Here is a 22,623-nt window from a genome sequence, read left to right as displayed (position 1 = left end):
GGTTACAGCTTCCCTAAAAAGTTCCGGGTTTGATTAAATTATAAAGTTAGCCTGCCAGCCTCACACCTTGGGGATTTCAATTTGAAATGGATCATATGCTCCTTCAGCTAAACACTGAAGAGGCCACACTCAGGCAAGAAAAATAGGGTACTTACGGAGTTTAGGGAGTTGAGTGCCTTGACTATAAATGACACCTGTCCTGTACCAAGATGTGGGTCTCCAGGTGCCCTGTAACGGGGCAATCTCTCTCCGTGGAGTTAGGCTCAGGTAAAGCTTACGGATTACACTCCCTGTGACCTTCTGAACAGCCTGTTAATTAACCCTCTGGCCCTTTAGGACTCTCTCCTGTTGTCCACTTGGTATATAAGTTGGAGAAGAATCCACTTTTCTCTTGATAAAAGTTGACTTTCTAGTTGATACACTGGCGTGGCTTTTCTTTGAGCTACCATTCATCACTTACCCTTTCTAGTGACATAAACGAGCCACTCAGATAGGAAGTTCATGATTTGGGAAGACAGGGCTTTCCATCATCCTTCCTTGGCAGCTCACTCCCCAGGCTACACAACTTCCCTAATCCCAGCAAAGAATGAATTTATGATGTCAAGGCCAAGGGCGGGGGGGAGGGGGAGGCACAGCTTAAACAAACAAACAAAAAAAGGGCCAAAATATCTAAAGTTCAAACTTCAGTGAATAGTTCTATGAATTTGGACAAGTCACTCTACTTCTCTGAGTATCAGGGACCCCATCTGAGTGGGAGTCATTTAAGAGAGTACCTGGCCCACACCACATATTCAGGAAATGTTTATGCTTTGTTATGTCTTCCATTCCTAAGTAGCAAAACCTGGATTCTGGTTAATTAAAATCCATTCTCACCCTCACCATCTTTCTTGCTGAATTACAAAAAAAACCTTTTAACTTCAGTACTTGCTTGCACTTAAAGCAATATTGTTTTATAGACCATTTGTGGGGTCCTTGGCTTTAATGTCTTACATTACAAATTCTGGGGTTTTTTTTTAATTTTTTAAAAGATTTTATTCATTTATTGGACAGAGAGAGAGAGATCACAAGTAAGCAGAGAGGCAGGCAAAGAGAGAGGAAGGGAAGTTGGCTCCCTGCTGAGCAGAGAGCCCAATGCAGGGCTCTATCCCAGCACCCTGGGATCATGACCAGAGCCGAAGGCAGAGGCTTTAACCCACTGAGCCACCCAGGCGCCCCAAATTCTGTTTTTTTTTACTATAGAAAGTTTAGGGTCCAATCAGTAAACTACTTTGACTATGTAGCAGGGATGCATGTTTGTTCTGCAGACATGCTTTAAGAACTCCCAGGGCAAATATGCTTTACTGCTTTAGGCAGGCTGCGTGATGGCAGCTAGGGGTTGGGCAGCTTCTTTTGGGTTCTCAGATGAGCGCCCCATTTTTTTTTATTTAAATACTTGGGTGTGGTTTTTTTTTTTACGATTTTATTTATTTATTTGTCAGAGAGATTGAGAGAGAGAGAGAGCACAGGCAGGCAGAGTGGCAGCAGAGGCAGAGGGAGAAGGAGGCTCCCCGCCGAGCAAGGAGCCTGATGCAGGACTCAACTCCAGGATGCTGGATCATGACCTGAGCTCAAGGCAGCTGCTTAACCAACTGAGCCACCCAGGCGCCCCATGATGGGCGCCCATTTGAAAGGATGCATTTCAGAAGGTGAGAGGAAGGATGCCAAGCCCTGACACTGAGCTCTCACCCGCTACATGATGAATCAAATTCCCAGTCAAGTGTTAACAAACTGACAACTGCTAACGAAAGACAGACTCTAAATGACCTAACATAGAGCACCTAACCCCAAATCAAGAACCTATTCCACAGGGGTGCCAGGGTGGCTCAGTCGGTTAAGCATCTCCCTTCGGCTCAGGTCATGATCCCAGGATGCTGAGATCAGGCCCCATATCAGGCTCCCTGTTCAGCCAAGGAAGTAGCCATAGCGTTTTCTCCTTAAGAAGATTATTTTATGAATCAAGTTTTGCCTTTTTAATGTGCTTAATTTAAAAATAAGCAAATTACCCATATTAAAGCATATCTGTTGCCCATTTTTCTTCTGTTCCATAGAGCCTGTGTTCATTTTCTGTTACTGTAAAATTTCCTGAGGAACTGAGGCCCTTGGTCCAACAGTCAGTGAGGGACTGAATTGTGCCAACCACCATATGAATGAGCTTGGCATCAGACCCACCCCTGTGGAGCCTCAAGATACCCACAGCCCGAGCAAACCCTGAGCTGGGGCCCGGGAAGCAGCACCCAGATTTCGGACTTGAAGACACTGTGAGGTACTAAGTTTTGTTGTTTTCAAGCCACTAAGTTTTGGGTAATTTGTAGGCACTGATAGATAACTAATACGTGTCACGGTGGTGTGAGTAAACCGATTGGCTTTTAGTTAAAGCTCAGTAGTGCTGGTGTGGACTCAGGGCAGTGCCCGCTCTGTGCCTGTGCCCCCGTCACCTCACAGCGTATGTGCACTTGACACAACTGCCCTGTGTCTGGCCGGAGTGTCCATGAAGGAGCTAAATGGTGCCACTGCCCCCTCCCAGCTACCTTGAGCCACCCTAACTCTTTGAAAAAAACCACCCCAAATGAACCTCTGACTAAACCTTAGTTGCTTCCTAAAAGACAGAAAGGAATTCTTGAGAAGAAAAGAATGGAAGAATCTAGTCCTGTGATCAGAGCAGAACTTCCAGAGAGCAGAAAGCGTGATTTTCACTCACTACTTAGAGCAGTGGTCTCCAAAGCAAACAAGAGAGTCCACTGGGATGTAGGAGAAAATGCTATTTCTTTTTTTTTTAAGATTTTATTTATTTATTTGACAGATAAACAAGGGGAGTGTGAGAGGGAGAAGCAGGCTTCCCGCTGAGCAGGGAGCCCGATGCGGGGCTCGATCCCAGGACCCTGGGATCATGACCTGAGCCAAAGGCAGACGTTTAATGGCTGAGCCACCCAGGTGCCCCGAAAATGCTATTTCTTATTAAAAAAAAAAAAAGTAAGGAAGGAAAAGAAACAAACAAACGAGGGATGCCTCGGTGGCTCAGTTAGTTAAGCATCTGCCTTTGGCTCAGGTCATGATCTCAGGGTCCTAGGATCAAGCCCCACTTCCTGCTTCAGGCTCCTTGTCAGTGGGGAGTCAGCTTCTTTCTCTCTCCCTCTTCGCTTCCCCTCTGCTCACACTTTCTCTCTCTCTCAAAATAAATAAATAAAATCTGAAAGGAAGGAAATGAAAGAAAGGAAGAGAGAAACTAAGCTTTACTAGTACCTACTCCACCACCTGACCCTGGTACCCTCTTAGTCCATGCGGGCCGCCCACTGCCCTTGAGTGGGCCCCATGCAGAAAGGTGGGCAGTGGCCGCTTTAATCCTTTGCTGGGGCGCTACTGCAGATTCAAGCCCTGTTTAACGGGAAATACTGATTTTATTATCTCTAGGTTTTATTAGCCAAAACTGACTCCAGACAAATGGAAAAGGAGCTGAACATGACTCAGAGAAACTGCAGTCTGAATGCTAACATGTGAGCACAGGGGAACTTGAAGAAAATGGCAGAGCCCATTCTGCTCCTGTCCCTGGTATCATTTTACCTTGTAAAAAAATTGCTCAGGAGATCATCAGAAAATATTTAAAATTATCAAGAAGATAATTTTGAAGTACAGCAAAATTTGCCCAAAGTATATACTGTGCCTCCAGAGATTTCTAGTGGTGGTAGGACCTGTATAAAACCCATAAATAAGTGATACATGTGCACATACACATGTAAATACATATATCTCACCAGTAGAGTACATAATCAGAAACATTTGGAAGCCATGGGTACAGGATTCTGTGACACTTTCCTACCTAAATCTCAGAGTCACGGAACACCCAGCAGGCCCCACCTGATCCGGAAGCAGACAGGGTTAAAAAGAGAAGAGACAAAAACAAGAAAACAAAATAACTCAGTTTATTTGTCCTCCTCCACAGAACATTATTATCCCCAACACCAGGCCCAGCATCCATGACTGAATGGCTAGGAGTCTTCCCTCCCTTTACTTCCCCTAAGTAACCCAAAGCTTTTAAAACAGATGCCTGAAACCAAGTCAGGGTAAAAAATGTGGTATGCCTTCCATGCATCCCAATTTTAAAATATTCAGGCTGCCGGAAGTGGCCTTTAGTCCTGAGACAAAGGCCCACTGCATGCCCACTGCTATGGTCAGCGGGGGAACGCTGGTCCTTTCAGAAGGAAGGGCTTTGCTGCCTCCAGGATGTCCAGTTTGGGGTCCAGTGAGCGGCCAAGGCCCTCCAACACCATGATGGCGAACACAATGGAGGCAAAGTTGCTCTCAAGCTTTACCTGAAACAGAAATAGACTGGTTCTTTCTAAAGCCCTCTGATCTAGAGATGGTATCCTGGGTGACCATGTGATTGTCCACTCCTGGCCTGCTGGGACTTCTACCATCTACCTGACACTCTTTCCCCTACCTCATCGTTCTCCCCACTATCTCATCTACTCAACCAACCTCCCATGTACGAGAAATATTAAGGGAAAATCTGGGGGATGCAGCACGTCCTTCTCTAGGGGTGGGTGTGTGTACGTTTGAATGACTTAAAAATAATACAATGAATATCTCATAGCTAAACCAGAAATTATAAATCTACAAGAGGGTCATTCTTCAAGATTTGCAGTAGCCTTTTGAGACCACGCACAAATGGCTTTGCTCAAACACAGAAGAGCTTCTCCCCCTACCCTTTTAAAAAAAGATTTTATTTATTTATTTATTTGAGAACAAGAGAGAGCATGAGCACAGGGGTGAGAGAGAAGCAGGCTCTCTGCTGAGCAGGGAGCCGATGCGGGGCTCCATCCCAGTACCCCTGGGATCCTGACCTGAGCCAAAGGCAGACCAGGCACCCCAACTTCTTCCCCTTTGGAGCCAGGTTAATAGTAATAGCAATTTAAGTGAATTACTCAACTAATTCTCAAAAGTACTATCATCATGGGGCACCTGGGTGGCTAAGTCGTTAAGTGTCTGCCTTTGGCTCAGGTCTTGATCCCAGGGTCCTGGGACCAGGCCCCAAATCCGACTCCCTGCTCAGCAAGAGGCCTACTTCTCTCTCTCCCACACCCCCTGCTTGTGTTCATTCTCTCACTGTGTCTCTGTCAAATAAATAAATAAAATCTTTAAACAAAAAAAAGAAGTACTTTCATCATCCCCATTCTATAAAAAGGATGCTCAAGCACAGGGTGGCTAAGTGACTTGCTCAAGGCCACTGTGTGAGGGGGAGAGAGCTAGGCCTGAAAAGCTGTCTGGGGAGTTAAATGGTGCTTCAACACCACTGGAAATGCTTGCTTGCTTTTTTTTTTTTTTTTAAGATTTTATTTATTTATTTGACAGAGAGATAGAGAGCACAAGTAGGCAGAGCAACAGGCAGAGGGAGAGGGAGAAGCAGGCTCGCTGCAAAGCGGAGAGCCCGATGCGGTACTCAATCCCAGGACCCTGAGATCATGACCTGAGCCGAAGGCAGAGGCTTAACCCACTGAGCCACCCAGGCACCCCAAATGCTTTCATTCTTAAGCTGAGTGCTGAGTTCTTCAGTGTTTGCTGTATTCTTTCTACTCTGTGTTTCTAAGAAATATTTCATTAAAAAATTAAGTGCCACATGAATAGACATTTCTCCCAAAAAGACATACAATTGGCCAGCAAGCCTATGAAAGAGGCTGACCATCATTAATCATTAGGAAAATGCAATCAAAACCACAATGAGATGCCACCCCCCACCTGTTAGGATGACCGTCGTCAGAACGACAACAAGTGTTGGTGGGAATCTGGAAAACCAGATCCTTTGTATATTGATGGCAGGAAGGCAAAATCCTGTGTGGAAAAGCGGTACAGAGCTTCCTCAAAAATCACAAATATACTATACGGTCTTGCAGTCCCACTTCTGGGTAAAGGAACTGAAAGCAGGTCTTCAAAGACACACTTGCATATCCGTGTTCACGGCAGCATCATTCGTAATAGATGTGGAAGAGGTGAAAGAGGTGGAAGTCGCCCCAATGTCCACGGATGGATGAACGAATGAAGAAACACGGTACGCACACACACTATGGAATATTCTTTAGTCCTGAGAGAAATCCTGTGACATGCTACAATCCAGATGAACCTCGAGGGCATCATGGTGAGGGAAATGATCCAGGCACAAAAGGACAAATCCTGCACAACTCCATTTATACGAGATAACTAAAGTCACCCAAATCATGGAAACAAAGTGGAATGGCGGTTGCCAGGGGCGAAGAAGAGGGAGAAATTAATAGGGAGTTGTTCAATAGATATAGTTTCCATTTTGCAAGTTGAGCAAGTTCTGGAGATTTGCCACACAGCCATGTGCATATGGTTGACACTGCTGAACTGTGCACCGGAAGTGGTTAGGGTAAATTCTGTATTTTTAACTGTAAGTAAACATTTTAAAGTTTTTAAAAGAGCTAAACGCCGAGTGAAGTACCCAGAACACAGTCCTTGTACCAGACATTCTCTGCTCTTCCATCCCGAGAACAGCAGTGTGAATGGCAAAGCTTTAGGGAGCTTCTGCCCACTGTGTCCCCACTGTGTCTCGGGAAGGCCGTGTCGGACTTGGAGCACAGGAGGCAGGAGGACAAAGCCGTACGAATCCGGGCTGTGTGGTCAGACTGCCAGCACCCGGATCCTGAACCTGCCACAGGAGCCCTGTGGCCGCGGGTTTATTGCCCAGCCTCTTGGCTTAGAGGCTTAGGTATCTGCCATGAGGAATGTGGAGGGCTTAAAAGGGATACTGACAGTATGACACAGCTAAATCAGGCACTACGGGGTGCAGACAGGGAGCTCAGCATACACCCCCACGACGACTCTCCCAGTCTTCCAGCCCGCCCTGAGGGCTGGGAGAGGCTCGTGCAGGCCGGCGCTGGGGAGTGTGAGCCTTGGTTCCCCGCTCCACACTGCGAGCAACTGAACGCCCAGGAGTGTGTGTTCACTCCTGTTTGTCTCCAGCCCCAATCCCTAGCAATGATTAAAGCTTTCCCAATCCCACCATGATATTAAAGTCATTTTTAAAACAGAACTTGTCAAAAGTTTTGGAAAGCATCAAGCTTTTTACCACAACCCCACCAACAAAGGCAACCCTAGAGCCGGAGACGGGTGCAGACCGTGGTGCTCGCTTCAGCAGCACATATACTAAAAAACGGGTGCAGACCGTGGCTCTGCTGTGCACAGTCGGTGGGACGTGGGGAGCCACCTAACCTTTTGGGGCCCATCTCTTCGTGCGGCTACTATGGCAGAGATCATACCTGCCCGGGGGGACTGTCCTGAGATTTGAATGAGACACTGGATGAAAAGCACCCAGCACGACCGATGCCAGGTGGGCAGACATCCCACACAGGCTCGCTGGACCGGTTACCCCGCAAGTCCGTGGCATACTTGGGGAAGCCCTAAGGCTGTGCGTTGGTTTTGTTCCAAGCACACAGCCGCTGCAGAGCAAGAGCGGAGCGGCAGGAAGAGCACAGGACTGAGACCCCCTGGTTGTGTGTCAAGTCTGGGCTCCACCCACAAGGCTCAGGGAGGCAAATGGGCCACCCTGCCTCCATCGTGCCTCCTGTAAGATGACAGCGCCAGGCCACACACCCTTCTGACTCTCAGCTTTGTGTTACAATCCTTGTCAGAGAGCTGCCTTTTGATGGAAATATTCTGTACCTTGATTATATCAATGTCAATCCCTGTTAGAATACTAGAAGATGCTACCACTGGGGGACACTGGGTAAAGGATACACGGGAGCTCTTTATATTATTTCTTACAACTGCATGTGAGTCCACAATTATTCCAAAATTAGAAGTTTAATTAAAAATATTTAATGTAATTTCAAAAAAAAAAAAAAAAGCTGCCTTTCCCATGCAGAGTTTCATTATCAGACTGCAGAACCTCGAGAAGCAATGGGAGAGGCCATCTTCAGAGGAGAACCTGCCCTGCCTTCAACACCTTATACCCTCGGCTGGCAGCTTGACTCTGGAGAGTGGCCCAAGACCGCCACCTGTCACAAGGAGACAGAGCCTGAGGTGAAGGCGGAGGTGAAGACCCATGAGGCCACTTCCCTCCAAGGGACTGGGCCAGGAGGCAAAGGCCCGGACAGCCCCCCCTGCGACCTCCAAATGTACCACAACAAGAGGCACCTCCTCTTGGGCTGCCCCAACCCCGGCAAAGAACAAAGCATGGCTTACATTAAGACTAAGGATCAGTGATGTGAACTGAGGAGGGAAGAGGTATGGAAAGCCTGAATTAGTCAGTTTCTGCATTTGTAAAAACCTATTCCTCCAGCGAGGGATCGCGAGTACTGAGACTGCCAGACTGACAGGCACCCCGAGCAACTGTGGTCAGGCCGTGACCATGTCAAGAAACAGAAACAACACCCTTCACACACACGGACTAGTACAGAACATGTCTGCACAACTGAGGTCCCTCTCAGCACCTGCGGCCCCCCTCCCGCCTCCCCAGACCCCTCCCCGCCAACCCAACCAGAGCACAGGAACTCGACTGCGCCAGGGGCCTCACCTTGTGAGTCATCAGTAACTTAAAGACATTGGACAGAAGGCTGGAAACTTGAAGCTGGAAAACAGAATAAAACTGACTGCAGAGGCCTGTCCACTGCTCCTCTCCCTTCCAGCCCCGCCCCGCCCCTCCCCACCCCCCGCCCACACCCGCTCACACCCGCTCACACCCACGCTCACAACCACCCCCCACACACACAAACACACACACACTGTCGGACAAATTCAAGAAAGGACCGCACACGCACCATCGTGGCCCCCATCACACTAGTGAGTTCAAAGACCCCCGGCGGAGTTGAGCCTCGAGGCCCTGCTGCCCACCACTCCCACCACTCCAGCACGCACAGAAATGCCATCCGGATCCATGAGATGGGAAGGGCTGGGGTGCAGCCGCCACTCCTCACTACCGGGGCCCACTCCTTGCTCGGACTCGCTCCTGCTAGTGTAGACCGTGCACTCAGTGAGAAAAAAGTCAAGTTTGCTACAACTGTGGCTAAAACACACAGTGGGCTTCTGTTCATGTGTAAATAAAGAACAGCAATGTTAGGTATGTCCTTTGGGTGCTCAGGGGCCTTCGTCCTCCCTCCCTCCCTGCTCAGCTGAGCCCCTGCTCCTGGGTGAGCAGCAGAATGGCTACACCGGGGACAGGGAGGGGTTACGGCACTATAAATGCCACCGCGCCAGCAGCCACCAGGTCAAGGAGCCACTTTTGAGAGCCCGGGATGCCAGGGACCTGCTCACACCCAGAAGACACAGGCAGAGGACAGGTTTGCTCTTCATCTGCCTTAAAACTCAACGCTGCCTGAGACCTCTCCCATAAAGAGGGGACCTTCGACCTTTGCTCCATCCAAGAGCCGGGGTGGTAAACACCCCCATGGCCTCTGGCCCTCAAGCGGCCTGCTCACCTTTTCCAGGGTGATGGTGTTCTTCCTGGCCTGGGTCACCAGTGTGGCCATCTCAGCCTTGAACGCCTCCACGTCCCTGCACTCGCTGGCCCGGGCGTGATGCAGGATGAGCTCGGCCACTCTCTGGCCCTACAAGACGTGAAGGCAAGGAATTTGGTAGAGTCAAGAGAGGTCATAACACTAGACACTCTGCCCGGACTTCCTCCTACCCTAGTTGCTTCCACCCAAGGTTTCAACCATCCTGCCTCTGACCACCCATCCGTTTTTAATCTCACCCCATCCAGAATACATGGTAACCGACAGAGACTTGGAAATTGGTGGGAGGCCCCCCCCATGCTATTACAGCCATCTCCTTCACCATCATCTCCTCCGTCTTCACCAGCCGTGCAGGGCACGGCGAGGAAGCCAGCGTCCTGCCGCTCATGCTCCAAGAGGCCCTGCTGACCAACCAGCCTATCCCCAGAGTCGCTGGGACCTGCCTCTGGACTGGACCGGCTACACTCTTGGCCGAGGAGAATTCCCTCCTCACACCTGACCCAGCCTCTGTGCTCCAGCCTTCCTCCTCCTCCTCCACACTGGGCACCCTCAGACCAGAGCCTCCCAGTCTCCCTGAACACCCCAGTAGTCACTCCCAGAGCCTTCCACCTCCCACAGTGCAGCCCCGGGAGCCGAGCTCTTTCTCTCTGGCTATAACTTTCCTTCATCCCAATCTGTGCAGGGGAATGTCCCCCCCAACCTGCCACTGGGCCTCAGTGTTTAACCTTGACTCAGGGGACACTTTCAACTGTCTCAGACTCAAGCCTTTGGACTGTCCCCTCAGAAGGCTCCCAAATTAGCAGCGGCTCCCCTGAATTCTGCCTTTAAAAAACAAAAACAATTCTCTCTTTGCCAGGGTCTTTCTTGCTGGAAAATTCCACACCAGTTGGTCGGAGGGTTTCTTCATGGTCACTCTTGACATCATACTTTAAGTTGACTCATTAGAGGTTGTGCCGAATCCCTTTCTGCAAATCATAATTCTCAACCACCGAAGCCCCTTGCAGCCACGGGGTCGGGAGTCAAAAACCAATCCAGATTCCAAGGGACCTTCCCACACTTGGAGCGGAAGTCCTCTGTACTGCTGCTTCTCACCAGCCTGATGGTTACTCAGAAAAGAGGCCAGTGTTCCCAATGACCACCCACAGGTCTACTGGTGAGGGAAGAGAAACTACTGGTACAAAACAGCATTCGGGCTGGAGTCATTTCCTCCCCTCATCCCAAACCCTGAGCTGCTTGGAACAGGTGTCCCCCAGGGGCACCGGCACATTCTGACTAAAGACCCCTTAGATGGCTTCATTTCCTCTCTCCTTCTCCCTCCCAGGCCTGCCCCTCTCGCTCCGTCCCACCCACGTCCAGCAGGAGCACCTGTGGCAAACACAGGCATTTGCAAGATTGACAAGGGCAAAGTCGTCCTGCAATGAAAGATCGTCCCCAGCTCCCGCAGGCCCGCTGGGGCTCACCTGCCCCATCGCCACAGCCATGAAAACGGCCCGGAAGTTGCTCAGGTCCGCGGCCTGCAGCTCCGCCACGATGCCAGCATCCAGTAGCACCAGGCGCAGCGGGCAGCGGGCGGGGGTCATGGCCACCACCAGCGTGTCGCAGACATCCATCTGCTGCAGCGGTGCCTCTCGACTCTTGGAAAGACCGTCGGCGCCCTGGACCAGGATGTTCCCCGGGTGGAGGTCTGCATGGACAAAGTTGTCCACAAATATCTGGAAGGAGATCGGCGCTATTCAAGGCAGAGGCAACCCTCACCGCCCCAGCGGCGCCAGACCATATGCAGAAAAGCTTCCAAGGCGACAGTAAGTGACCAGGGATTGAGTACGATGGCGGAGTACACAAAGCCTCACTGCTCATGTCATGCATTCAGAAGTTGTCCTGGGACAGGCCAGGTTCACATTTTTTAAAGCTTTTTTTTTTTTTCTTTTTAAGATTTTATTTGTTCATTTGGCAGACAGAGATCACAAGCAGGCAGAGAAGCAGGCGGGGGCGGGGTGGGGAGCAGGCTCCCTGCTGAGCAGAGAGCCAGATGTGGGGCTCGATCCCAGAACCCTGAGATCACGACCTGAGCCAAGGGCAGAGGCCCCAACCCACTGAGCCACCCAGGCGCCCCCAGGTTGACATTTTTTTTTTTAAAGATTTTATTTATTTACTTGACAGACAGATCACGAGTAGGCAGAGAGGCAGGCAGAGAGAGAGGAGGAAGCAGGCTCCCCACTGAGCAGAGAGCCTGATGCGGGGCTCGATCCCAGGACGCTGGGATCATTACCAGAGCTGAAGGCAGAGGCTTTAACGCACTGAGCCACCCAGGCACCCCCCCCCCCAGGTTGACATTTTTAAGAAAAAAATAATTTTGGGTTAAGCATATGCCTTTGGCTCAGGTCATGATCCCAAAGTCCTGGGATTGACCCCTGCATCAGGCTCTCTACTCAGCGGGGAGCCTGCCTCTCCCTCTCCCTCTGTGATCTCTCTCACTTTCACTGTCTCTCAAACAAATAAAAATTTTAAAAATAATAAGAAGAAAAATAAAAAGATTATAAGGGAACATGAAAAACCAAAGACTGAACTGCATTTTAAAGAACTTACTTATTTTAAGATTGATTCCTTGGTTTTAAAGACAGAGAGAGAGAGAGCATGCACATGAGCAGGGGGAGAGGCAATGGGAGATGGAGAGGGACAAGCAGACTCTGCCCTGAGCACAGAGCCTGATGTTGGGCTTCATATCACAACCCTGAAATCACGATCTGAACTAAAGGACTTAGTTTTATTCTGTGATTTTAGCAGTAATAATCTAATTCAGAATAATTATCTACCCATTGCTTAAAGATTTTCCCCAAATTCTAAGTTCTTAAAATGCATGGAACTACCTTTTTATTTTTATTTTATTTTATTTTTAAAGATTGACTGATTTGACAGAATGAGAGCACAAGCAGAAGGAGCAACAAGGAAAGGGAGAGAAGCAGGCTCCCTGCTGAAGGGGGACTGGGGTGGGAGGCTCAATCCCAGGACCCCAGGATCATGACCTGAGCTGAAGGGAGACTCTTAACCAACTGTGCCACTCAGGGGCCACACAGAACTACCTTTTTATTTTTTTTTTAAGATTTTATTTGTTTATTTGACAGAGAGAGCTCACAAGTAGGCAGAGGCAGGCAGAGAAAGAGGGGGAAGCAGGTTCCCTGCTGAGCAGAGAGCCCGATGTGGGGCTCGATCCCAGGACCCTGAGATCATGACCTCGGAAGGCAGAGGCTTAACCCACTGAACCACCCAGGCGCCCCAGAACTACGTTTTTAAAAAAACATTTCCTAAATCAGACTTGCCCTCCATGACCTCCCTCTGCCCATCATAGAGAAGCCAGACTGTGACACCAACAGCCATCCTGGCACACAGAATCGGGTGTGCAGGGGGAAGTGGCTTTGAACCTCCTAAGCAGGAAAGAAAGCTCCAGGGACTATGACGGACAGAAGTCAGGTGTGACTTTGTGGGACAGGAATGTGCGTCCTGTGAAAGGTCATCTCCGCGGTCAGAAGCCACCAGCAAGCCTTCCCAAGGGGAAGGACAGCCCCAGGGGAGGGTGCAGAGAGCTGCCGCTACAGAGGCTCTCTGGGGACATCTCCTGCCACAGCCCCGGGCCCCAGAGACACCCTCCTGGTCCTGGGTTCTGGCTCTGATGGAGGTGAGACGGCTGCTGCTCTGGTGAAATCCTGAGAACTAGAGAAGCCAGGGCCGGCACACCTGCTGGCTGGAAGTACCAAACACTGGCTGACCCCAGGGCCGAACCGCCTGGCACTTGGCTATCAGTTCGGCCCCCCGGCTTTCGCCCCCGGCCTCGATCCTGCCATCTGGAGCCTGCCATGATCTCCTGTCTCCTGGGTGCTGCTTGGTGCTGCTTCTCCCGCAGCGGCTCCCACTGCTGCTTCCCCTCTGGCCCAAGGTGCCCCTCGGAGCCCTGGGGCTGGTTCCCCACTGAACTCCCACCACAAAGGGTTACGGTCAAACAGCACGCGCCGACCGAGCGGACACCCAGCTGTCCTGGCACGGTCCTCAGTCGGGGGTGGCTGACTTTCCACTCGAGGCTAGAGGTAGAGGCTGGGCCCGCTCCGCTCTTGTGCTCACCTCTGCCCCACTGTGGCCACCGGCCTCTGCCCCCACGTGCCACATCAGTCACATGGGTCCTTTCTTCCCACTCCGGCCACACACCTGTTCCTTCTTACCCAGCTCCTGCGCCCTCCAGACCGGGACGCTCATCCTCTTTGCTGCCTACAACGAGCCGTCCAGCCCCCGGCCGCTGTCATTCGCACCGGCCAAACACCGCGGCCAGGACGGGCCCCTCCTGAATGACCCTGTGGTCCCTGTGGTCCCTGTGTATCCTGTACTGATCTGTGGCCTGTCTTCCCAGGGAATGGTAGTTCCAGGAACATTGTAATCAGGTCCGTTTCGCTCACTGCCGTCTACCTAGCACTTAATTCCGGGCAGGACACAGAGCGGGGTCTCAGCTGCTGGACGAACGAACGAAATACCACTGAGCATGCGGCGTCACCGGCTATTTGTCCAAACCACAGGCAACCTGGGCAGGGCCTGGGTCTGCCCCCGCAGCACCTGGCATGATGACCGTGCTTAACAGAAAGGCATAGAATGAAGGGGCGTTCTGGTAGGCTCCACTATCTCTGGAGCGACTCTCAACGTGGTAGCTTGCTGCTTTGCTCACCGCCCCCCCAACCCTGACAGCCGACCAGGACCAGCATCTCTGCCACCTCCCCACACGCAGTTCGACCCCATGCAGGGCCGGAGCGCTCCCTCCCAGCCCGCGCGCTCACCATCTTCAGCAGCATGTTGATCCCCAGCCGGGCAATCTTCTTCTTCAAGTCAGTGGGGATCCCCGCCTGCTGGTAACTGGACACAGGCACGCTCTCCTTTAAGGAATGTCAGGGGAGAGAGAGCTGGACCCCAGACAGCACACCCCGTGCCCCGCTCCCCACCCCACATGACCCATCGCGCTGCCTTCCCATCCTTACTCTTTCCAAAGAATTTTCCCTTCCTCACGATCCCTCTGAATCTGTCATCCACAAGTTAATTTGAACCTGCCCGCTTTTCCCTTAGGTAACACTTCTCAAAAAAAAAAAAAAAAAAAAAAAAGATTCCCCTCGGTTTATTCTGGAGGAAACCCTTGACTCTGCTGCCCACTGGTGTGAGATGTAATGTCACGAGAGAAGACAAGGAGCGGGGCTCAGGAGAGCTAGTTTCTGATCAGCAATCAGCCAACAAGGCCCTGAGTGAGCTCTATGACCTCGAGCAAGAAAATGGAGAGAAAGGGGAGAAGGAGAAGGAAGGACACAGTAAATAACCATTTCATGTAGGTTAGTTATTTATCCGCTGAGACAAGTGCCCGTTGAGGTCCACCTTGTTATTCCGCAGTGGCAAAGAGAAGAACCTAAAGCCCAGAGAGTTTAAGGAACTTCCTCAAGGTCACATAGCCAGTAACACTGGGCCTTTCGTGTCCCCCTGGATCAAACGTCAGCAGTTTTACAAAGGAGGCCAGTCTAGGCAACAGCTAAGGCCACTGCTGAGCACTTCCCCTGTGCAAACTCTGAAGGCGTTTTGCATTCAATGTGTCACTGACTCCTGGGACAAGCCTGAGAGGCAGGGACAAGCGCCCACTGTTACACAGGAGGAAACTGACATCACCAGCAAAAAAAATGGAAAGGTTTTCAAGTCCAGAAAAGTCTGAGGCCACGTCCAGATTCCCAGCCACCTCCCTACACAGCCTCCCCACCCCGTGCTATATCCAAACTCCCCTCAGCTTTACGGACAGTGATCCGTGCTCTCTTTTGGCTTTTGTCTTTTCAGACGGAAACCTCCAGGTGAAGCGGAGATGGACCAGCCCTGAGTGGAAGGCACAGCTCCAGGAAGCCAGCTGTCACTTACTTCGTAAGTCTCCACCAAGACATCCCTGGTGACAAAGGGACGCAGGGGGGTGGGGAATTTGACAGAATTCACATTCAGGAAGTTGCACTGGAAGTGTTCTAGATTCCGAGCTTCATAACGCAGGTCGATCTAGAGAGATGTGGAGAGGGGACGAGAGGTGATCTGGGCATGGGGCGGCAGCGTCTACACCACCATAGAGCTTAGCCCGTCCCCACATCCACCGGCCTCCCCTTCCCTACCTGAAGAATGCCCCAGGAAACCCTGGAGGAGCGGTCTGGCCTCCAGGAACTTCTGGAAGCTACAGCAGACACCCCTGTAGCACCTGGGCTTACCTGCCTCCTGGCCCTTCCCTTTCTGCTCACCCCCCTTCACTCCAACCCCTGGAGCCCTTCCCCCATCCCAGGGGTTTACCCCCATGGCTCTCCACTGGTGGATGGAAAGAACTAGGTGACATGCGATTTGCAGTTGAGGGAAGGAGACTTCACCTGATGGACCATGAGCTTCTCAAATTCCTCCACGATCTCAGGCAAGCTAAGCCACTTGACTCCCGGCAAAAGCGCCAGGACGCGGCTGCCCATCTTCATCAGCAGAAGGTCCATCTGTACTTGCGCCAGCAAGCCTGGGTGCAGCACCTGCCAGGGACAGGAAGGCATCAGGAGGGGATGATCACCCAGATGAGACCAGGGCCCAGCATCAGGGAGCCAAGCCAACTTCTCATCAGAGCAGAACAGATGTGGGTCCAATACCTGGGAAGCTCCTGCCTCCTTCACCCCCGCGTGCCTCCGCTGAGACACCAGGGCCGGCCCCTCCAGGCTGCACTTGGCTTTGCTGGAAAGAATAGGCTGGCTTGTCCTTCCAAATACCTTAAGTTTAGGTCAGCGGTTCCCAAAACTTAGTGTGCATCAGAGTCACCGTGGAGTGCCCAGATGTGGACAGCCAGGCCTCCTCCAGGACCTACTGCACCACCGACTCTGGGGATGGGGCAAGAATCTGCATTTTGCTGAGCATACCAGGTACTGGGTCCGTACCAGGGCCTGAGTCAGAGAAGGATCTAGAGTCACAGAACCCCAGCAAGGATGCACTGAGGTGGGATGGAAAGAGTCTGCTTTCACATGCCTGTTGGTTCTACAACTCTTTCCCAGTCTGAAACTGGCCAAGATATCAACCTCTCAGCCTCTTGTTCCGCTTTTTAAAGATTATTTATTTATTTATTTATTGGACAGAGACCACATAGGCAGAGAGGCAGGCTGCCGGGGGCGGGGGGGAGGGAAGCAGGCTCTCTGCTGAGAGCCCCATGCAGGGCTCAATCCCAGGACCCTGAGACCATGACCTGAGCCGAAGGCAGAGGCTTTAACCCACTGAGCCACCCAGGCGCCCCTCCACTTCTTAAAACATGGAGATGGGGCACCTAGGTGGTTAAGCGTCTGCCTTCAGCTGAGGTCATGATCCTGGGGCTCTCTGATCAGTGGGGAGTCTGCTTCTTCCTCTACCTCTGCCCCTCCCGCCTGCTCGTGCTCTCTCTTACACTTTCTCTCTCTCAAATAAATAAAATCTAAGAACAAAACAAAACAGACCATGGAGGTAACAGTCCTCACCCACTCCCCCAAAATCAAGTCCTTTCAAAAGCTAAGAACAAAGTGGCGATATATAGAGATACAAGTTAAGCCAATGCCTACATCAAAGGCAGCCACTACAGACTAAATAATGTGTCTACCATGACTGGCACCTGTCCTGGTACACAGCTGGCATCCACTCCCTTGGTATTCCACAGAGCAGAGGATATTTTGGCCCGTATTCCCCAAACGTGCCTGCTCATGGGAATCACTGGCAGCATTTATAAAAAGCCAGGCCTCAGGCCTTGGAAAGAATGATTCAGTAGGTGCAAACAGAGGGCTGTTTCCAAGGAGGTATGAGAGGCATCAAGGGTACCTGCCACCGGGGTCTGCCAGAGACCTGGGACCATGCTGAATGGGACGGAAGAGGGCGGAGACAAAAATGATGGAGCCCAGGGCACCTGGTAGCTCAATGGGTTAAAGCCTCTACCTTCAGCTCAGGTCATGATCTCAGGGTCCTGGAATCAAGTCCTGCATCGGGCTCTCTGCTCAGTGGGGAGCCTGCTTCCCCCTCTCTCTGCCTGCCTCTCTGCCTACTTGTGATTTCTCTGTGTGTCAAATAAATAAATAAAGTCTTAAAAAAAAAAAAATGATGGAGCCCAGGCAGGGGTGACTAGAAAGGAAAAGTGACAGGAGGAAGCCACTTCTGTACAAATGAATACTGCCATCTTGGGCTCGCCCCAGCATGTCTGAGACTGTCTCTGATTTGTCCTTGCCCCAGAGGAGCAGGTCAGCTGAGTAGTGGTTCCTCCCCCCGCAGAGGCAACAGACCCCAAACCCTCTTCACACAGCCACTCCCTCAAACCAAGAAATACAGCATGCACAGCATAGGCACACACACAAAAGTCAAGCTAAGAAAAATCAGCGGAAAGCAATGTGGGGTGATTTGCAAATGGGGGTGCCTGACTTGGGACAGCTCTGTGGACACGGTAAAATCTTAGAGTCTGCCAAAGCCATCCAAGCACTTACTTTCACGGCCACGGGGATGAGGTGATCTGGCTCAGGTCGGTGGGCACGTGCTAAAGACTGAGACACGACTGCATTTGATCCAACCAGGTCAGCTTCAGGGAGGAGCAGCCTTTCTAGAAAGGACTGGTCGGCAAGACTTCCTTGAAACCCCCACCCCTTCTCCGGGGGTCCAAAGAGATCTCCCAGCCTCCAGACTGCCCCAGCTTCCGAAGAAGGCTGCAGGCGGGAGGCCTTAGCAAGTCGCCGGACACTGTCATTCTCCAGGAAGGCAGGATTGGCACGTGCTTTGTACACTTGGGCCACACAGCCTGAACCCACAGGTTCCTTCTTCTCAAAGCAGAGGACCTTGCCCCAGTCTTCCCCAAACGCCTGCCGCAGGAAGTGTTCTGTGTGAGTCCAAGGGTGGGGCGTCACCCGGACATGCAGCTTGGAGAACTGGGCACAGAAAGCCTCTGAGAAGAGATCACGCCGGGTGCTGGCCCATTGGCCCAGTTTGATGTAGGTTGGGCCTGAGGTCTCCGTGGCTTTCAGAAGCAGGTAGAGCCAGAGGCTGGAGACGCTGGGAGCCAGGTAGGTGAGGGGATAGAAGAGGAGGAGAGGGAAGAATTTCATCAAGAGAGCCCCAGCCCGGAGCCAGATGCGGAGGTGCAGAAAGAGGCCTCCGAGCTGCCCCTCTTGGGAGACTCTCTCCAGTGGTCCATTTTCAGCTAGGTCACTCCAGCTGGCTCTTCGCTGGCAGGCGCTCTCAGGGGCCCCCTCACCAGTGTCCCCATAGGTTGAGATAAGTTTGGGTAAAGTACCGAGCAGAAGCCAACAGAGTCTGGCATTACGAGAGCACCCAGATGATCTTAAAAGCCCGAGTTCTTTTCTGAGCTCAAAACCCCTTAGATGCGACAAGCAGACCCTGACGGAGAAGCGCCAGGCGGTCACCATCCTCTTCCAGAGGTCCTCGGCCTCGACTTAAAGGGCACCCATCTATGTTCACGCTTTAGGCAAAGCTGACACGAGTCCAGGGTCACAGCTGAGTATCCCACTTAAAAGTGGGGTACCGGCGAGACCCCGCGCCGCTCAGACCCTGCGTGCAGACTAAGTGTGGGCAGGCTATGCGCAGTCCGGCTCTGCACGGCGCGCCCCCTAGGCCGCGCAGCCCGGCCCCTTCGTCCCCGCTCCGCACCCCACTGCCTCTCGGTACCTCGCTTAGACCTAAGACCCGAGGCCGGCTGCGCCTTCGGGGGCTTCCAGAACCGCACCCACTGTGACAGCGGAAGGAGCCCAGCCAGACGCCCGGCCAGGCCCAGAGCGGAGACGCGACCTGCGCGAGGTGGCGGCGCGGGCGGAGCCAGAGCCTGGCGGCCGCGGGGTCACCCAACCCCGCGCGGGTGCCCGAGCACCCGCCGAGACCCAGAGCACGGAGAGGCTGGGCGGGGGTGGGGGTGGGGGTGGGGGTGGACGTGGGCGCGGAGGACCCGGGCGCCGGGAGCAGGGGGGAGGCGGAGGCAAGGGTGGTGCGGGGCAAGAAGGAAGGTACACCCGGGACAAAGGGTTGAGAGCCGCGGCGTGGGGGAGGGGGCAGTGCGAACCGCCGAAGACCCGGGCACCGAGTACCGCGGTGGGGAAGAGCCAGGGGCGGGGAGATGAGGGGTGCAGAGGTTCAAAGATGAGGGTCCGAGGATCCGGACGCCGACAGCGGGAAGGGTGTGCGGAGGGCAGGCGATCGGAACGGAGAGAGCGGGGAGAAAGGGGTGGGGAGGGTGGGGAAGAGGGGCGCGGAGGGCCGGAGTCAGGCGGCCGCAGGGCGGCCGCAGTCCGGCCGCGGTGAGCCGGGGAGGGCGCTCGGCTGGCCCGGGATCCGACGCGAAGGACGAGGAGGCCGCGTCTTCCGGGAGGGCCCCGCCCGCCCGCCGGGGCTCCGCCCCTTAAAGCGGAAGCGGCGCGGACACACTCAGAGGCTAACCTGGCCCTGGGGTCCTGGATTCCATAAATAGATTTAATGCCAAATGCTAAGGCACCCTGTGTGCCCTCCCCTTCCCCCGTGCCTGTCAGTCTCTGTAGCTTTCCTTACAAAAGGCGTGGAAACGCTGAGACGCGCAGTGAGCTCAAATCCCGTTCTGCACACAGGCTGGGTTTTCAGCTAAGGAGAATGTGCGGAGAGGCGGGGAGAGGTTAGTTACCCCGGACCCCTGGAGTTCCAGGCAGCACTGATTTGGGGAATGTGTTTGGACCTTGAAGAGTGGCTCCTGAAAGACCATGCTTATTCGTTTAGCCAATACTTTTTGAGCCCAATGTATATTTCTTAAGCAGAATCTATTATTATCAAGGCATCATAATATTACTGAACTAAGTATCATGCTGAGCCCGGGGCCTTGGAGACACACAGCGACACACATCCTGCCCTTACAGACTGATGACTCATGAGGGAGACCCCACAGGGGAGCGCATAATGTGCCATTTCAGTGCGGCAAGAGCATGAAAGAAGTGAAGAATTGGGAGAACCCCCGAGGATGGCAGCTACTTTGGAGAGGAAGAGTGGGAGGGTATGCAGATGTGTAAAGAATAAAGCCCTTAAGAGGAAGGAGTTGAGTGTGAAGCATTGCGGGGGAGGGGTGTTGGTTTGGTTTGACCTTGAAGAACCAAAGGAAGGTCATATCGCTCTAAACAGCAAGGGAGAGAGAAACAGAGGTAATGGTGGGGGTAATAGGGGCCATAGCCCCGTGTTAGAGGTGGTGGTGGTGGTGGTGTTGCCAGTGGTAGTGGTGGGGAGAGGGGAGAGGAGCTCTAGTCACCCAAGCAGGTGACTTTGAGGGATTCCTGGGGCCCCCATGTGATTGTCAGTGAGGAGAATGATGTCACCCATATTAAGGCACATGGGCAGCAAAATCACACCGTTTTATCAAATATGAACGCTGTCAGAATCTGTAAGGTCAGCCTTTAAAAATCACAGATGTTGGCCTGCAGTCAAGCGGCTTCTCACATGGGTCATTTAATGTAATCTGGTTCAGGATTAGTAACAGCACGATTGTATTTGGGATGATTAATAACCTAAGAGACTCAATACACAAACAGACACTGGCAAGATACAGGACAGCAGAACTTGGACCCTCTGCCTGACAGGGATAGTCAGGACTCGATCAATGACTGCCAACTTCTCTAATTTGCACCCCCCACTTCCATCTCAGGACCAACTAGAGATAGCCAAATATCTTCTTCAAACCGATCACAGAGGATGCCCAGGCCTCCAGCTGCCGGGAGCCAACAACCTCCAAGCAGGGCACACCTGAAGTCTTTTATTTTCCTCCATAAATCTAGCATTTTGAGTCTCCACCGGTATTTGAGTCTCTGCCACGTGCAAGTGATGGTGGCTGACTTCTTTGCTATAGAAATCTCTGAATAAATAGCCTCTTTTTATTCTCATTTGGGTGGTTACCGTTTTTCTTCCATAGACATTTTCTTCGCAGCTAAGCCTATAAATAGTTTCCAGTTCTTGGAGAGGTTCCCGCTCTTGCTGTTAACCCTGGTACCACTAGGTGGCACCATTCTCTCGTGCAGCGCACGACGCTCCCTCCGCATCCCCAGACCAGGCGGAGAAGACTCGGGTGGGCGCGCAAAGCACCCCCTGGCTGTGCTTATCTTTTCACAGGATCCAAGTGCCTATGATTTTAGCATTTCCCACGTAATATTGTTACAGAGCAGATGCGATGCCGAGCAAGTACTTGTTCAAGACTCCCGGGGAAGGGGATAGAGATGGGCAAACGGTGGCTCAGCAACCAGTGCTTGTCAGCCTCAGCACGATTCACATTTGGGGCAGAATAATTCTTTGTTGGGGTCGGGGGGGTCGGCGAGGGGAAGCGAAACTGAACTGTGCATTGTAGAATGTTTAGCAGCATCTCTGGCCTCTACCTCCTTGATGCCAGACACAGCCCCCCCAACACTTTTCAGACTATGACTTTTTTTTTTAATATTTTATTTATTTATTTGGCATAGACAGATATCAAGTAGGCAGAGAGGCAGGCAGAGAGAGAGGGAAGCAGGCTCCCCACTGAGCAGAGAGCCCGATGAGGGGCTCAATCCCAGGACCCTGAGATCATGACCTGAGCGGAAGGCAGAGGCTCAACCCACTGAGCCACCCAGGCGCCCCCAGATTATGACTTTAAAATGTCTTCCAATTTCGCCAGGTGTCTCCTGGGAAGCAAAGTTTCCCCTAGCTGAGAACCACCTGGCTTAGCTCCCATGGGGGGCAGTTCTCTGTTGAGACCCTTTCAACAATTCCCCCTCAAACACACACACACTCGTTTTCTTCAAAACAGTATCAGGGAAGGGAAACCCCTGAGCTCAACGGCTCCAGAGCCCAAACCCTGGCCCCAGGATCCCTGTGGGGGAAGATGAGACACGCCCTCCCCCAACCCCGCCAAGACAAGGGGATTGTCAGGCAAATAAAAAGTTCCAGGACTGACTCTACCCCTCCACCTTCCCCCACCCCCCAACCCTTACCCCCACCCCACCCCAGATCCTGCTTGGTACACCTGGCTTGCAATCAGCTCCCAAGAAAATGGGCCCCTGGCATGAAAATTCTGGCCCTGGGCCACCCACCTCCAGCTACTCCTCAAGCCTGATAGAGTAGG

General features: G+C 52.3%; 2 protein-coding genes across 3 annotated transcripts in view; one reads left to right on the top strand and one right to left on the bottom strand.

Annotated features, from left to right (window-relative positions):
- Window positions 1–3,938: 3,938 nt before the first annotated feature.
- Window positions 3,939–19,815, bottom strand: ADCK2 (aarF domain containing kinase 2). 2 transcript variants are annotated; one of them, XM_044246719.1, is made up of 8 exons: window positions 18,005–19,814; window positions 15,908–16,054; window positions 15,423–15,551; window positions 14,315–14,410; window positions 10,961–11,212; window positions 9,465–9,593; window positions 8,564–8,617; window positions 3,939–4,346 (listed from the first exon to the last, which is right to left on the bottom strand). In XM_044246719.1, exons 1-8 carry the CDS (start codon window positions 18,935–18,937, stop codon window positions 4,206–4,208), a joined length of 1,881 nt encoding a protein of 626 aa, XP_044102654.1. In that variant the 5' UTR covers window positions 18,938–19,814; the 3' UTR covers window positions 3,939–4,205. The 2 variants fall into 2 exon arrangements, with proteins under 2 accessions (XP_044102654.1, XP_044102655.1); XM_044246720.1 differs by lacking the exon at window positions 3,939–4,346 and adding an exon at window positions 5,483–8,045 and having other exon boundaries at window positions 18,005–19,815.
- The window catches only part of DENND2A (DENN domain containing 2A), a 118,984-nt gene continuing 111,705 nt past the window's right edge, over window positions 15,345–22,623 (top strand). The window contains exon 1 of the mRNA XM_044246718.1: window positions 15,345–15,425. The gene's annotated coding sequence lies outside the window, so the exon portion shown is untranslated. The remainder of the gene's footprint in view (window positions 15,426–22,623) is intronic.

Source organism: Neovison vison, chromosome 4, assembly GCF_020171115.1.
Source record: "Neovison vison isolate M4711 chromosome 4, ASM_NN_V1, whole genome shotgun sequence".
Taxonomy (NCBI): Eukaryota; Metazoa; Chordata; class Mammalia; order Carnivora; family Mustelidae; genus Neogale; species Neogale vison.
Note: the sequence above shows the minus strand (reverse complement) of the source record. Positions and strands in the feature narration are given on the sequence as shown.

Coding starts and splice junctions, on each gene's coding strand:
- ADCK2 (XM_044246719.1), bottom strand. CDS start 18,937: ATGGTGACCGCCTGGCGCTTCTCCGTCAGGGTCTGCTTGTCGCATCTA. Junction 16,055..18,004: donor TCATCCCCGTGGCCGTGAAA/GTAAGTGCTTGG, acceptor TGTCCCTGGCAG/GTGCTGCACCCAGGCTTGCT. Junction 11,213..14,314: donor TCAACATGCTGCTGAAGATG/GTGAGCGCGCGG, acceptor ATCTCCTTCCAG/ATATTTGTGGACAACTTTGT.